At 48.9% G+C, this 17,042-nt stretch overlaps 1 protein-coding gene across 1 annotated transcript; it reads right to left on the reverse strand.

Moving 5' to 3' along the window:
• Positions 1-323: 323 nt before the first annotated feature.
• igf1 (insulin-like growth factor 1) lies at positions 324-14,165 on the reverse strand. Its single transcript, XM_076029973.1, has 5 exons — positions 13,801-14,165; positions 12,199-12,358; positions 4,707-4,981; positions 4,584-4,619; positions 324-3,684 (listed from the first exon to the last, which is right to left on the reverse strand). Exons 1-5 carry the CDS (start codon positions 13,846-13,848, stop codon positions 3,625-3,627), a joined length of 579 nt encoding a protein of 192 aa, XP_075886088.1. The 5' UTR covers positions 13,849-14,165; the 3' UTR covers positions 324-3,624.
• Positions 14,166-17,042: the final 2,877 nt, after the last annotated feature.

Consider the following 17,042-nt stretch of genomic DNA (forward strand, 5'->3'; position numbering starts at 1 on the left):
ACAGCCCGACCGGCCTGGAGGACCTCGCCGACCTCTGCTGCTGATGCTGAGCTCCAGCTAGACACGTCAGTCACACAAACACGCCACCGGGCAGGCAGCTCCCGGCCTTTGGGGGGCGCACCACGGCCATCTCTGCTCAATGCTACGCTGGACACTTTCAGTATGCACGACTCGCAAACATCTTAGCTTCATTGTAAAGATTTGTGACCATTTGCATTTTCAACCTTTGCAGGACGACCAAATACTTTATGCATTTAATGCATTTATATATATGTAAATAAATAAATATATACATATCTAAAAAAGAGAAACTCCAGCCCTCGTTGTGATGTTGACAAGTGGTTTATTCAGCAGGAATAGTGAAAAATTTGTCAGTACATTTGTCTTTGTTTTCTACAGAAGGCAATCAAGCACCATAAATAACAGCGCTATAATCAGTTTCTTGGACCGTGAGCTTCGGAAGAACATCTCACTGACTCCCACGTTGACTTTTTCCCGGGTGAGACGTGTTTGTTTATTTGTGAATGTTCCCAGTGAAGTGAAGCCGACGCTGCTGCTGCGGGCGACGACGTCCGCCTGAAGGTTGTACTTGGGGAGAGGCTGGGGGGGAACCAGAGACAGCGTGCGGAGGGTTCTACTGTCGCTGTGGTGCAGTTCAAACCAGGATGACGTTGATGGATAATTAACGATGTGGGTTTGGGTTCATGATATAATAATGTCGACTGAGGCGTTGTTCTCATTAAAAAGTCTTTGGTTTTGCACTGTTAATCTGAGCATCTGGACTCAACGCCACTCTTCCTCTTTGAGCTTTTCAACAAAACAAATAATAAAGTTTTTCAGCCGCCGGGGTTGACTGATGTGTTTCTGGAAGGAACAGACTGCTAGGCTCACGTTCCACCTTTGAGACATGGATAATTACAATGATCGTTTGAAAAAAAAAAAAAAAAAATCAATCAAATTAATCATTTAAAACGGGCTTTAATCCAGAGAATGCATGGAAAAAAGTATTGAAATAAATTAAAGTTTTCATTTAGTTTAAACTGTGCAACATTTGGCAAACCGCAACCTTTAAAAATAAAAAATGCAATGAGTCACCACTCAGCATTAGCTTATACAAGCTAAAATCAACCATCAACATTTCCCAAAAATTGGACCTTTATCGCAAACAATTGAGTGCAAACATTGAAAAACGCTTCGATTTGGAGACGAAACAAAAAAGATTTTGGCTAAAAGTGTGCAGAGATACGCACCAGTCACCTGAATGGGATTGCGTCTTTAAAGTGTCTGGATAGAGCCAATAAAAACGATCTGATTCCTTTGCAGCTACCGCCTGCAGCCACAGGGGTTGCTGTTCAGTAAAGGTTGCACAGTCTGGCGGGCAGGAAGTGTTTTTAATCACAGATAGGTTGGTTTTCCAGTCAAGTGCATGTACACACACATTTCAGGAAAGAGAAAAGAACCACAAGCATGATTATTACTATTATTATTACTATCATTTTTGTTTTTACAAGTGGAAGAAATCGGACATCACAGTACTTCTGTCAAGTCATTTGGCATAAGGGATCTATGTTAAGGAAAATAATAATAAAAAAACAGTAGAAAAAATAGCATCTTTGCCTTTATCGAGACCGCAACACGATATTTTCTGATTTTTTCCTTGTTGTTTTTTTTCTGACTCCATGCATTCGCAGATTTCACACAGATACATGTACTCGCAGACTTTAACTATGTTGCAGAAACGGCTGAAAAACGAACGGAAACACTGTTACACCCATGTGGCCACTAGGCTGTGCAAAAGGGAAGCCCTCCGATTGTGAAGCCCTGCCAGCTGTCTGCGGGGGTCGATCTGCCTCGGCCGTCTCTTTTGCAAGTAACAAATACAAAATAGCACCATTATACAGTGGATAGGATTCTGAAACACGGTTCTTCGGCTTATATGAAACCGTCACGACGTACGATGAACGATAGCGATGCGTAGGTTAACATAAGTGGGAATACTGCTCGGTTATACGCAGGCAGGCAGTGCAGGCCGTGCAGGCAGGCGGGTGGGCAGAGGAGGGCGAGGAGGAGGAGGAGGAGGAGGAAGGAAGGAAGAGGAGGAGGGAGGAGGACGCGGAGCCAGAGGTGATATGTCTTGGGCAGGGGTTTTGAGATTCGAAAAGGGAAACAAGAAACAGGTCAAAATAAAAATGAAAGAGAGGGTGAGTCCAGTCAGCAGCAAACAGCCGTAACTTCCCAGAACTGTTGTTGATGATGTGCTTGATCCTTGCTCGCTGTTACACAACTCTCATTTACACTGGGTGAGTGTGTGTGCGCTTGGCATGTGGGTTTGTGTACTGTATCATGTGTGCGTTTGTGTGTATGCCCTACTTCATGCCCGGAGAGGGACATTTTTTTTTCTATTTTTTTTCAGGGGGCTGTCTTGCAAATCAGGGTGACCGTCTCGGAGATGGATGGAAGTTTGGTGTTCCCAACTACAGCTGAACCCCAGACCGATGGGTGGTGGGTGGGCGCGTACTTTCAAATTGGACGGTCACAGAGAGTAGAATAACTTTTTTTGTTTTTCGACTCGCTGCAGTTGAACCTGAACCTCGCCGACCTTGAGGCCTTTGATTTCGGCGGTTGGTGACATGTGAAAGCGAGGTCGACGGCAAACATTTTATGTTTGATTTTTATTCCGGTCGGTTGGAGCCAAGTGCACTTTGAATGAGCGGAGCGAGTGTCCTAATTGTGACAGACTGAAGTCCATCCAAATTGGAGGCCTGTTTTATCTATTTGTACAAAATTTTGGGGGCTAAAGCTGCTGAAGAAGTTTTCTCTTTTCTCTCCCTCTCGCAGTTTAATTTGCTCATCTGACACTTGATCTGCTGGTAAAGTGGAAGTTTAGGGTTGCAGATTTAAAACCTCAGCTTCTCAACGCTTCCTGATAGTTCACGGGTGGGGAACTCTCACAGCTTCGTGGGACTTTGGTGAGACGGCGAGAAATTGGGATTTTGAATTTTCGGGATTACGGCAAAATAAACAAACAAACAGCGACCAAAGCCAAAGAATGAACCCGAGTGATCTTTGTGCGTCGAAGCTCGTTGGATACGTCCACCTGGTGGACGTGCGGTGCGTGAAAACTATTTCTGAAGGTGGATGGAACCAGACTCTGATGTCACAGCTTAGACAGCCAATCCCGCCTAATCTATCAACCTCCTCTTGACAAAAAATAGAAAGTTCAAGGGACCACTCATTTGTGAATACAACCTGGAACTCTCTGATTAGCTTAAGCCCAGGTCTGCTCCCCTCCCGCCCCCAGTCACCATATATTCCCGGAGCCAGGGGGCGCCGCGGCTCACACACGGAGGTACAATGAAGCTCTTGTTCGTGTCTCAGCAGCTAAACTAGTCTCGCTACGTTGCGCTAGCGAAGGATCCCTCCCGATATGGAATGGTGCAGTGTATAAAAGTAAATCAATCGCAAGATCCCTCATCCCAAACCGGCAGCGCCACCCAGCTTCCGGGAGGGCCGCTGAACGCCTCTTGTTTTACAGTGAACCATTCCACAGGGGTACCGGGTAAGGCCAATCTCTTCTTCTCACGTCTCAAATCGCTGGCCGTCGGTCTGGTCGCTCGGCGCCGCCTACATCCTGTAGTTCCTGCCACCGGCGTTGCCTCGGCTGGAGTTCTTCTGATGCACCTCCTGCAACACAAGACAGAAAATGTGAATATTTGGACTTCAGCCACTCGGAGTATTTCTCTCTCTCTCTCTCTCTTTCTCTCTGTCTTTCTCTTCATTTTTTTGTGTTTCCTCTTCATCCCAACCACTCAGAGCAGATGGCTCCGCCCCCCCCAAAGTCCGGGGGTCTACTCTCTGTTTCTTCCAACTGGCAGTTTTCCCGCTCTGGAGGGATCAGCTGGTTCTCTCTCTGATTGTGCAAAGAGCTTTGAGACACCTTTGTATGTGATTTAGCGCTTTACAAATAAAAGTTAATTGATTGATTGATTGATTGACAGGACAAACACGAGCAGGCGGCCTTTAGGCCTTTTTACTTTACAAAGACAACAACTCTTTCCAGTTTCCAGCGCCCACCGCCGCCATGCGTGGCGGTTCATAATTGGACTAATTCAGCCGGCAGATGGCCGATGACGAAGCAAGTGCGCACGCAGCAGCGCCCGCTTAATCCCAGCGACTTTGCATGTGTCAGTCGGCCTGTGTGCTGCGCTGCCAGGGATCTCAGCACGTAATGCGCAGTGGCAGGAGTGGAGCTCCTGCCTGGGGAGAGGGAGTGCCACTGGGTTGACCACGAAAACCACTTAGTTCCATCTCCCGCTAATGGTTTCTTTTTTTTTTTCTCTCTCTCTCTCTTTTTTCAGAGTTGAAAGGAGAAAAAAAAAACTTAAAGAAAAAGGCACGTCCCCCTTCCCCTCCTCAGGCTTGTTGGCAAGTCAAGGATGAAAGAGTCAGGATTTAGAGCGTTCCAAAAGATTGAAGATGTCCGGGGGTGAGATAAGTGACGTAACGGTTGAAAACGAGGGATGTTCTGCAGCAAGTTTCAGACAGAACACAAGGAAAATTCAGGTGTCCGATGGCTAGCGTACCTTGAAGGAGGAATGACTGTGGCCGGGTGAAGTTCTCTGTGGGAGAAAAACAATGTCACTTCAGGTTGTCTTTGCGCCTGACAATAGGCCAATAAAAATGACATCTCAGGATTCAGTGCTCACCTTCTTGTTCTTTGTCTTGTCTTGCTGCTGCTGCTGCTGCTGCGACGTCCTGCGCTCGGTGCCCCGGTCAGCCCGGTGCCCTCCGCCGGCGTTGCCGCCCGCCTTGGTCACTCGTGGCACGTCGGTGTGCCGCTGGGCGCGCACCGAGCGTGCCGGTTTACTGGTTTTGGCGGGCGCGCAGTACATCTCCAGGCGCCTTAGCTCGCAGCTCTGGAAGCAGCACTCGTCCACGATGCCGCGCGACCGCCGCGCGCTCGAACCATAGCCTGGTTTACCTGTGTTGACGGTGCGAGAAGGAGGCAAGGTTCACAGAGGGGAAAAAAATGATACAATTGGCTAAATTTGACATGCGGCCGTCGGCTGAGCTTTACACCCTCAAAGACGTTCAAGGCCTTGAGACGTAATTAGCTGAATAAGGAAGCTGCAACCACGTTGCCTCTGATTGGCTTAAGTGAGGCCAATCAAATACAAGCAGGGTCATAGCTAAGTGGATACGGTCCTCTCAGCGTACACTTCCGCTTTAAGAGAACCAAACTCCTCCTGCTCTTGGTCCCCTTAAAGTGGACCAAGAGCAAACAGGAAAAGTCTGAGTTAGTCCGAGGCGTTGCAACGCCGATCTGCTAATTGAAACATCACGGAGGAGGAGATGTTATGTAAAGGTGTGGCACATGGAGCCGCGGTGACGCACTCCCTCCACCTCCACCCCTCAACCTCCTCCTCCCCCTAAAAACTAGCCCTCGTTTGGTGGCACTCGCCACTCCACCCCCCACCCACCCGCAGGCCTCCTGCTGCTTAGCCCTGATGGGCTTTTCCCAGTTACCAAATAAAATAATAATAATTTAATATGGCATTTACAAGGAGGAAATGCCTTTCCCTCTCACAGTTAATAGCTCTTGGCCGGGAGGCCCGCCAGCGCTGACAAAGTGCATTAACTTCGGCTCCCTTTGTCCTGATAATGTTGTTTTGGAGTGAGAGCGGCTTTCATTCAGAAACACAGGCTCAAACACATCTCACTCACTTCCACAGCACCCCCCACCCACCACCCCCACCCCCCGACTGGGGAAGGTGGTCAAGGTGTGAATGAAGAGGGAGACATGGTGGTGGGGGTGGGGGTGGGGGTGGGGAGGGCTGGTGGTGGAGAGGTTTTCGTGTTGCTCGTCAGGTGCAGCGATGCTAAAAATATGCGGCGCACCTGCATTATTCAAAGAGCGGAGGAGAGAGGAAGCCCGGGGACTCAAACCGCAACAAAAAAAAGAAAAAAGAACGTATTACAGAAAAAATGCATGCAAATTTAGCATTCGGAAATTTGTTTGGGTTTAAAACATGATTCTCAGTCGTCTGACTGCACCAGTGGCTGGCATGTCGTCCTCGCACCTGGCATCAGCACCCAACATGACATGAAGGCCTGCACGGCAGTTATATAAGGGCTGCTGAGAGCCAAAAACCTGAGGGCCATGTCTCTCTCTCTCTCTCTCTCTTTTTTCAATCTCTTCCAATAAAGTCTCTTGCAAGTTAACATCCGCTTTTACTCTGAAAATAGCTTGCAAACAGCTGGATGGGGGAGAGAAAAAAAGCAACTGGCACTGCTCGCAAACATGTGGGATAATCAGCTCTGGCGTGTTGGAGGGGAGGGGGGGTCCTGGTGGTGGGGGTGGTCGGTGGGGGTGCACACATGCAATAATCAGGTCTAAAAGCTTTTCGCTCCATGGATATCTGCCCTAATCCCTCGTAAATAAAGGGTCGTTTTCTCCCACTGTTGTTAAACAAACCAGGCTAAACAACGTTTCATGCCAGCGCGTCCTGACTGTTGACCTTCTGCAGATCTGATTTCAGGGATAGGGGGGAAAATCACGCACACTGATCGAGGTCAGATTAGAAAGCATGTGTCAGCACCTCGGTCCATCTGTCTGTCCGTACGTTGTCTGTCCGTCCTGTTTGTCGGCCGAGTCTTCTGCAGTGCGCTAATGGCCGATAATGGTCTGCCGCCATGTCAAGCTAGTTGGTGTTTTTTGGGGGTAGGGGTGGAGGGGTGGAGGGCTGCGAGACAATTCTCTTGTGTTTTATATATATTACACCTCCCTAAAGGTGGACTAAAGGAAAGGGGACTCAGCTCTTTATGCATTCACACTGTCAGCTCATCTGAAAGAGGTCTCAGTTCTCTTTCTGGTCCCCTTCAGCTCCCATTGGGGTCTCATTTCTGTTTCTGTTCACGCTACCATAGTTTTTCCAAGAACTCAAACCTTTGTGCTGTGGATTATGGGTAATTTTCTTTTCTGCTTTGTGAGGTAGCACGTCATCTATCCACAGCAAGCAAACAGGGCTAAAATACAATGGGCCAAAGGCGAATTGTACCTGGAGCACTTTGTGTTCACAATGCACAATTAAAGTAAAGCACAACAAAGAAAAGAGTTGGGTTTACTCCAGAGGGGTCCAAGTTGGGTTGGAGTGTTCACATATGCACAAAAAATGCTGAGTCATCAGTATGAGTTTGCTTTGAGGGCTGAAAGGGACCAAGTTTGATCTTGGTCAGAACAAACGGTGCGGTATGTTTTGGTCCTTGGCTGCTGCTGTACTTTGTCTTCCATGGGTTCAAGCAGGCCCCCGTCCCATTCAGAGATGAACTCAACAACTGTGCCAGTAAAGGACCACATGATCCAGCCACTCCATCCCCTGAGAGACTGAGGGTGAGTTTTGGTACCCGAGGCCCACGGTCCCTCCTCTGGGAAGACATCGTCCTCATTCCTTGGAGGATCGGCCCCCGGCTGGCTCCGTACGCTCCCAGAGTGGCGCAGAGAGCATCTGAGTTTTACAGCTCGGTCATGCTCAATAAAAGGCAGCGGATTCTTGGAGCCCGTGCGCTGAACTTCCTGCAGAGTGTCAGGCAGTTAATGGCTGCACCGGGACCATCAGGGCTGCTGAAGTACTGGAAACCGTGTCTTGATCGCTGGCACCACGGAGAGTTTACAGCCAGAGTGACGTGTTCGGCACCGTGTCGTTAAAATGTATCCATTTCACTGGAGCCATAATTGTGGCTTTAACTTTTTAGTTGTGTTTTTTTTTTTTAACATTAAAATTCTGGGGGGGATAATTGTTTTGGTAGTAGTTTCTATGGGACCTGATCTTCAACCCAAGATGTTGGGTATATTTACCAAAGCTGATCACAAACAATGTAGGTTGAGTGAGTGCTTCCAAAAACAAAAAAGTGTGATACAAAATATTTTTATTTTATTTTTAAGGGGGTTGCAAAAGTAGCGAGTCTGTAAATACTAGCAAGTTAGTCAAGATTAGTTAAGTGCAACAATGTTGCACTTGACATCCTGCACATTGTTGTTTTATGTCTGTTGGCAATGACGCTAAAGTCTTAAATGTGCAGGACTGGAATGGAGTTGATCAGCTGTTGAAACATTTGAATCTGCTCTGATATCACACTGCAGTACTGCAGTTGCCTTGATGGTACCTCAGACAGTTGGTACTTACATCACGCTCAGCTCGAGGCCAACTTGATGGAGTCCAAGACTCACAAAAATGGTTATGAAACGTGACAGGATGTTACCGATTCCCAAAGTAGGTTAAGCTCCCTCGCAGTAACTGGGGTATCAGTGAAGTAAGAACTCTTTGGCTGTTGACGGTGTTTAGGATTCTTTCAAAGTACTGTTGCCATGCCGAAGGATGAGGACGGCAAGAATACGCAAAACATTCAGAACAATGCAGACGATCCCTTGCTCTCGCTTGTCTTGTCTTTCGGTGATACATAATCACCCTTTGCATTGCCGCTTGACTAAACTCAACTAAACCAACCACAGAACATCGGCGTCTCAACCTCCTCTGCAAGAGGACGAGTACAATTCCTTTTTTCTTGAGAGGCCTCCTTTTCCTCATTGGCTGCTCGGTTTAAAAGAGGGTTGGTGACCTGAAGTTCAGGTCCGAGCGGGGGGAAAAAAATGACACTTCTTCAGGGATGCTGAGGACACTGGGGTGGGGGGGTGGAGGGGTCTTTCTTGGCCTCGGCTATGTGTTCAGTTCTGTTGTACAAAGAGGGAGGGAGGAGGGAGGGAGGGCCAGCGGTGTCCTGATCATCCTGTAATCCACATAATCCCCTGCTGCTGCTGCTGCTGCTGCTGCTGCTTCTGCTGCTGCTGCTGCTGCTGCTGCTGCTGTTGGACCAGGCCTGGCTGTGTGTGTGTGTGGCGTGCTGCTACTGGCACAGTCTACCTCTTTTCTCCAGCAAGTCTGGTTGAATGCTGCACAAAAAACCCTGCAATTTCCTCCTCGGTTTCACCATTAACACACCACATGATCAACCTAGCCATAAAACCACCCCTTGCAGAAATGCATTTCTGCAAAAGAAAAAGGATTTGAAATTGTGTAAATAATGGATTGTGGAGTCTTGGTAGAGCTGAACATCTATCACTGGGCAGGATCCAGCGGAGGGATCCCACACTTGCAGTAGAATAACTGTGAATATTTTAGGATGAACTGATAAAATATTCAATTCGGTTTAGGGAGCTGCTCACCGCTCACAGTTTAGCTCCCAACGCCAAAAAAAAGGAGTCCCACAATAGAGCTGATTCATGGAATGAACATGGCAGCGGAACCACCTCATGGTGTGACAAGTGAGGATTTCTAGGTCAGGCTAATAATTGGAAAAAGTGACTACGTTTGTGGATTCTTTTTCTTTTCTTTTTTTTTCTCTCTCCCTGTTTTATAGAAGCAGTTTGTTTCGCGGGCAGAATTTCCACCAGCAAGTACTCGGGATTTCTGTTGGGGTTGGAAATTTGTCGTCTTGAATTGCAAGTGTACTTTCTTTATTGGTGACATGCGTAAGGTGGATTGGCAAAAAAAAGAAGAAAAAAAAAGAAAAGAAAAACTTGAGGAACCAAACCGCAGCAAGCACAGAGATTCTTTTTTTTTTTTTTCTGGGCACACTATCAATCATGGGGCTGCCAAGGTCAACATGGCGAGAGGGGGAGCGGAGCCCCGATAGGTCGACTTAACGCACATGTGGTGACGAGCAAGAGCAAGAGAAGAAGTTTGGCATTTAGGGGGGAAGCGGAAGATGTCAGGGAGCAGCACATTTTCCGAACCCAAAGACTCAAACTTCATATTATTCTCCTCAAACCTGAAACGTGGCTTTACAATCGATGGATCCAATGCATACCTGCACGGTATACTGTAAGTTAGGTAGTTTGCATGTGAGTGCAAAGCCAGAGTCTTTGCATCGCAAAAAACTGTAACCTGTTCCAACTCGGGGAACAACGTGGGAGACTCTCGTTGACTTCCCTCTGCAGCAGAGCTGCTGTGCAGCAACCGGTAGCCAACACTTCCAATCTCTGGACACTCTCAGAACGTTGTCAAAATCTTTAACATTTCATCAGCTTCAGGCCGCAGCTGCAGACACTTCTGGGGAGTCTCTCTCTCGCTCTCTTTCTATCTCTCTCTGTCTCTCTCGAAAGGCAGGCCGAACCATGAATCACCCGCATGGAATTCACCCATGAGCTTGATTTAAAAAAAAAAGAAAAAGAAAAAGAAAAGAAAATTGCAATCACCTTCTGAGCAGAGGCTGCCAAGACCTTGTTAAAAGTTTACCCGCCCCCACCCGGCATCACACGGCGTGATTTCCTAGTAATCTGTTCCTGGTCATGCAGTTCAAATCTTTTCCCTCAAATTAGGAAAACAGGATCATTTGTACGAGTAAAGTGCCGTCACGGTGGTGATCCAAGAACTAAAAAAAAAAAAAAGTGTTAAATGGCAGAAAACTGGCGATTGAGCGGCGCTGTCATGAGCACTTGACGGCGTGCCGGCGCTGCCAGCAGCATCTGGACGGATGACGCTGGCAGCTTGTCTGGCTGCAGGCTAGTGTCTCTCCAGCAAAACTCTCTCTCTGGCAAAACAGAGGGACTAGAAGAAGAAGAAGAAGAAGAAGAAGAAGGTCCCCGGTGCAGAGCACCACGTGGAGCAGAGCACCCTGGAGAAGCAGCAAGAGCAGCAGCCACAGTAAGGTGCATGAAGGGACTCCACTGCCAGACACAATGTTAACATTGGGTGACTGTGCAAAAAGTGGGGGGAGGGGGGGGGGGAGCGTGGTTTTGGAACCCATGCTTGCTGTCGCTTTTCGTTTCGAGCTGCTGTTCAATATCTGAATCAGTGGGTGCCAGAACAGGTGGGGCCGCCGTCCGTCTGACCATCCGTCCGCCACTCCCAGGAAGTCACATCCTCAGCGGAGCGCACTGACAGAACTGTGAAGCTCTGCAACTGCGAATCGTTGATCCTGAATCCTCAACTTCCCCTGTTGATCTTTGGGCCTCTGGCCCGCGTCCCTCTCTTTGGTCGTTAACATCGCTGGGATAATGTAGCTTAAGCTAGGAGCTACAAAAGAAATTGAGCAAAACAATGTTGTACAAGGGGCGGCGCTGAAAGATCAACTCAACAAGTCACTACAAAGGGCCAGACGCTCCCGTTTTGAATTGGAGAAAGATTTTCTCAGTCACACGAATGCTTTTTTTTTTTTTTTTTTTTTTTAAATCAACTTCGGAAAAAAAGAGACATTTTCATTCACGTCCTCTTGTAGTTTGACATTCTCATTCTATTACAATAGTGAGCATCAATCGGAAGCCAATTAGCCACGAGACCGTTGGCTAGCTTAGTCAAGTATTACGTACTTTGTGTGTCCTATCATTTACACAAACAGCTGGCGCGTTATTGCACATGTAGAAAGTCTCTTGTGCGAGGTGGAGCCATAATAAAGTTTTTGTTATTACAGCGACAATCAGTTTGTTTAAGAAAAAAAAAAAAAAAAACAGGGAAAAGGCCGAAGAGTGGAGCCGATACGGGGGCTCCGTCGTTCACGTGCGGTTCGTGGAAATTGGCTTAACTGGTGGCCGGCGGCCAGAGACACGTTGAGTAATGAGGTTCCAAACCGCGGCTCTGTCAGCAGCGCGCCAGCTATACTCGCTAATGTACAGTCTGACAGCAGCGCCGTGTGCCGGGGAACTCTGGGAACTCTCCCCTCACCTTCACCAGCACCATATATCCTGCGTCGCTCTGGACTTTGTTTGTCCCCCAAATGGAAAAAAAATGGGGGAGATTTAAGTCCTTGATTCTCCCTGGAAGGTTTTCTTTGGGTCACGCCACCCCCCCACCCCTCTACCCACCCCGCCTCTGTTGGAAAAAAAAAAATGCCTAGCCCCCCGCCTCCTGATTTTGGAGATGTTTCCAGCTAGCTTCCACTTGGAGGGGAACCTCCCCTCATGTGATTCTGCAGAGGTAAAACTTTACTCCCTGGAGGTGCAGGCACAGAACTTGGGACGTGACAGCAGAGGGAATGAATGAAAGGATGGGAAAAGAAGGTGGTGGTGAGGGGGCATTAACGCGAGTCAAGACGAGATGTCAAACTGGCTGCTCTTTTATTTATGAGCGTCAGCCTGGAAGGTGGAGAGCTCTGGGATACCGGGATACAGCCAACCTTGATGAATAAATAAAGAGGTGCACTTACTGAAATAAAAGCCTCGGTCTCCACACACAAACTGCAGCGTGTCGACCAGCTCCGCCCCGCACAGCGTCTCTGGCCCCGCCCCTGTTGCCGTCGGAGTCAGGGTGAGGATGCACAGCAGTAGTGAGAGGGTGTGGCCACAGGAGATGCAGCACATCGCGCTCTGCAGCAGCACAGGGAGAGGCAGAGCGTCAGCATCATCATCACCATCATCATTGGGGCGCGCGCGCGCACACACACACACACACACACACACACACACACACACACACACACACACAGGGGTTGGCACGTAAGCACCGGCTGCTGCGATGTCAAAAGTGTGCTGAGCGGCAGCAACAGCACATTTCTGCATCACGGCGGCCGCCCGGTTTACGCAGCTCAAATTGGGAATGGATTAGAAATTAAAAGTGCGCGGCATCGGGAATATCGGGTTTTACACTTGCTTTAGGTAAATGTGGGAGAACAGATTCATTTAAGGTCATCACCAAAAGCATAAAGCAGGTTGAGGCTGAAACTCCGGAGCGCCTGTGCCCAAAAACAAACAAAACCCAAAGCGAACCGAGGAGCGCATCCAAGAGGAGAAAGTCGCGTACGTCAAAGTCACCAAACAACCACGACGGCTCGACTCATCTCCGGTTTAATCATTAACAGCGACCGACTGACGAAGCCACGGAGCTTTTCTCTCTCTCTCACCCCCGCCCCTCCCTCTAGCCTCTCGGTGCCAGTGAGCATTTGCCGGCGCGCTATTACGCACGCAGTTGCACCGAGAGCGCAGTTTAAAAAAATGAGAAAGGGAGAAGAAGAAGAAGAAGAAGAAGAAGAAGAAGAAGAAGAAGAAGAAGACGTTTTAAAGAAGCAGAATAAGAGATGCGGGCAGCGCCAGGGATCTTTCCCATCCCAACTGTGAGATGGAAAACGGATGGCCGGCCAAACACAGCCGGAGAAGCTGCGCGGGTCAAATGTACATAATAATAATAATAATAATAATAATAATAATAATAATAATAATAATAATATAATAAACACGAACACGCGACGGTATGCATTTCACCCTCTCCTCTGCAACCTCGCAGCACCGGGGGTTGATTTTTAGCTCTTCCCAATGCACACTCAGCAATAATTCTAAGTCTGAAAGTTGCTTTCGGACTTTCTGCTGTTGCCTGCAGAGGAGCAGAGCGTAGGGGGGCGACGGACTCATCCATCCGCGCGCTAAAACTCGCGCACAATTCAAGGAAAAGTCTATGAAATAGCCGACGTGAAGCGTGACAGGGCAAAAAAAAAAAAAAAAAGAAGAAGCACAAGTTAAAACAAATCACATAAGCAAGACATGCAGGCGAAAAGTGCACAAAATGGCGATAAAGGAATGGATAAATCAGCATCTCATGTATCCCAAAGCAGAAATGGAGGGGGAAAAAACTGCTAAAGAAAAAAAAAAAACTAAAAAAAGAAAAAAAGAAAAGGAGCTAGGAAAAATGCCCCCGCATCGTGTCCTCTGAAGCCGGGCAGGGATGCTGTGTGCAGGCGGGGAGCAAGTGGAGGCGATCATCTGCGAGGAGCGAGCGAGCGAGCGAGCGAGCCGGAGAGGAAATCAGGTAAGTTTACCTTGAAGGCATCACATAAATGCCGGTGGAAGGAGAGAGCGCCAGACATCCCCGCGGGTCTCCGCAAGACAAAATCCGGCGAAAAAGCAACTTGTTTGAAGTCATTAAAAACCGCGGGCGAAAGAAAGAAAGAGGACGAGATGCGGCCAATGTCACATCTCAATATTCCCACTTTGTTCCATTGCGCAGGCTCGTTTTGGAGAAGTGAGATTTAGCGAACAGGAGACGGATTTAGAGAGAAAATCCCTCACATTTATCTACATTACACAGACATTTTCAACAGGAAACAGCTGGGGCAGCATTTGCCTCCTACTCGTCCTAAGTTATTCATTAAGGATTTTGGGCACATATTCAAATAACGTCATTACACCCTTCTCTTTTTTTTTTTCTTTCTCCGAACGGGAATGAATTTTGATCTCTCTCTAAGACTTGGTTAGTAGTTCACATCAAGACAGGAGGGGGGAGGAGGAGCGCGCGAGCTGCTGCCTCACCAGCTGCAGCAGCAGCAGCAGCAGCAGCAACACGCACCGTGCGTGCACAGTGCTGTGTTTAATGCGCCAGAGGCTGATGGAGGAGAAGTTTACAGGCTGCTGGGACCGCCGCGCGTCCCCTGGCACCTGCCACAGCCTCACGCACCCGGAAGTGCACACTTGAGTCGACGTGTGCAATTTAGAAACAGCGGAAAAAGAAAAATCGACTAATAAGTAAAATAAATAGAACAAATAGGTGTGTGTGTGCGCGCGCGCGCAAAACTCAAAGAGCACCTAAACTTGCTGAATTTGCAGATTTTCACTGACTGCCTGGTTTTATGTGCACCTAACTTTGACAAATAAACATTTTCTTTTCTTTCTTTTCTTTTCTTTTCTTTTTTCTTTTTTAGTATTTCTGACCCCACTGGTGCAGCCTCATCCCTCTCAAAGCCAGAGTTCCCAGTGTGTCACCATGAGGAAGAACCAGTGCAGGGCGGCTTACAGAGCGGCTCGATGTCAGCCGGCATCATCAGCACCGCTGATCTCCTCACCGAGCACGAGAGATCAGTGCCGTGGCCCAATCACAAAACAGGACATCGCCCGCGCCCTGCAGCATCACCTTCCTCCTCCTCCTCCTCTTCCTCCTCCTCAGCCTCAGATCCCAGGACTGGCAGAAGACACGCAACAGTGTCGCACGGCTTGGTGGGACAAAGTGGGTCAAAACAGAAACACTGACGGCTACTAATGACCTGGGATGACACACAGGCTCAATCCACACCTCATCACCGGTGGCCAACATGAGGCCAGGGGTTTGCAAAGGGGGCCGGGCCGACGCTGACCAGGTTTTCTTGGATTCTTGGGGCAGCAAGACACGTCTTGGTTGAGTTTGCTGCGTCCTCAGTGAAACCGTCCCGTCCTCGTTGTTCTGCAACAGTGGCGTTTTTTTTTAAAGGGAGACTTTTCTTTACCTTTATTCCCTCCATTCTTCATTTAACGTCACAATGTTTGCTCTTCAATCATCTTCATTCTCATTAATTCTGACCTAACTCATTCCGAAACCATCTCTTGCTACTCCAACTTCCCCAAAAACAGTTGCAGACTCACAGGAAGTGAAAGGTTTCTCAACTTCTGTTCCGTGACACACTCCTGGTCTCAGGTGGGATCACACGGAGAGCGGCTGGTGGCTTAATTGATGCCTGATTGGCGACGACATTCACAGGGCGGGTCTGTACTTGCAGCGTCACAAAAGACTATTTGGGCCAAGATACTTAAATGAAATCCATTGAGAAAGTAAACGTGCTCTTTGTGCGGGAGTCTTGGGTCGATACGGCGCGTTATCGGCTAAAAAAAACTTTGGCATCGCGTCGTCGACAACGACAACCAGCTGCATCAGCAGCTGCTTCTTCAGATTTCCAGCCGCGGTTGTGGTGAAAGGGGATCTTGTTTTAATAAAGATCCGATTTCACGCAGCACGCACGGGGTGCGAGCAGGATTTTCCAGAAGCCAGCAGGACACAATCTGTTGGCATGAGTGCCCGAATGGGTGAGGGAGGGGTGATGGTGATGGTGGTGGTGGTGGTGGTGGGGGGGCTTTTAAGGTCATTCGGCCTTGGAGAGTTTGAGGCTGAACGCGGCGAAAAAAAACCAAACAAATTAAAAAAACAAAACCACACAATAAAGTTGCGATTCCTGGAGTGGCTGGTTGCCACCGGGTGGATCAGCTGCGCAGGTGCGAGGCTACGGATCCAAACCCGGTCCAGCAGGGCCAGGACTCGGGCCTGTGAACTCCGCCTCGTTGAGCGCGACGTGACGAAGCGTCGCTATCGATGTCGACACTCAACAGGCTGTCTCAGGCGACAACAAAGTGATGATGGCGGTCTCGCAAAAAAACAGCCGTCGGCACCCGATCAGAGCCAAGGAGCTGCGGTGGCGGAGGTCTGGCCGTATCGACCAGACGTTTGCTGATACAGTGCTATGAGGAGGACGAAGCGGGGGGAGGTGGATGTGGGCGGGGCTGACCTTCCCGTGTTCTCCCCCTCCGGTGCCCGCTGCTGCTCTGCACCGTCTGGGCGGTGCCAGGTTTCTGTCTCCCCCTCCGGCACTCCGTCTCTTTTCTCTTTGGCTTGAAGACTTTCAACACCCTCCCCCCCGCCCGACCCCTCCCACCCCCACCTCCCCAATAACCACCGCCCCTCCCATCCCCCTGGCCTGGCCCAAGGAGGCGTCCGCCCCGGTGAACTCATTGACCAGGACTTTGTTTGCACTCCGGTGCAGGAAGGAGAGAGCGTCCGCTGTAAAAAGTGAAAAAGTGTCCGTCCGTCTATCCTCTTCTCCTCCTCCCCGCCTCCCCCCTCACACACCCTCAGTGCGAGAGGCTGTGTGGACCCACCGCCGGGAGCTTTTCAAGTCACATTTTCCCTCCAAGGAGGCGTCATAAAGTCATGGCAGCAGGATTCGTCCCCGTGTTATTTTTTTTTTCTTTCCTTTAATGCGTTCACACTTTCTGAGGGTCTTTTTTTTCTTTCTTTCTTTCGTCTTTGAACTTGGGTGGGGGGCGGGGGGGGGGGTTCTGTGACGACTTGAGCAATCGCCCTGGTCAATATCACGAGTCGCACTTCCAGAAAAGGAAGATTTATGTGCCGTATCAGGTTGCGCCAGGAGCGATTTCAGCGCTTCGACCGTTTAAGGGGAGCGGTAACAACATGCATGAGGGACGAGGCCCGAGGAGCACAAAAATAATAATAACGAAAAAAAAAAGGAGAAAAAAGAAACAC

This window comes from Nelusetta ayraudi, unplaced genomic scaffold, assembly GCF_046127955.1.
Source record: "Nelusetta ayraudi isolate G7.1 ecotype Tasmania unplaced genomic scaffold, CSIRO-AGI_Nayr_v1 ptg000027l, whole genome shotgun sequence".
Classification (NCBI taxonomy): domain Eukaryota; kingdom Metazoa; phylum Chordata; class Actinopteri; order Tetraodontiformes; family Monacanthidae; genus Nelusetta; species Nelusetta ayraudi.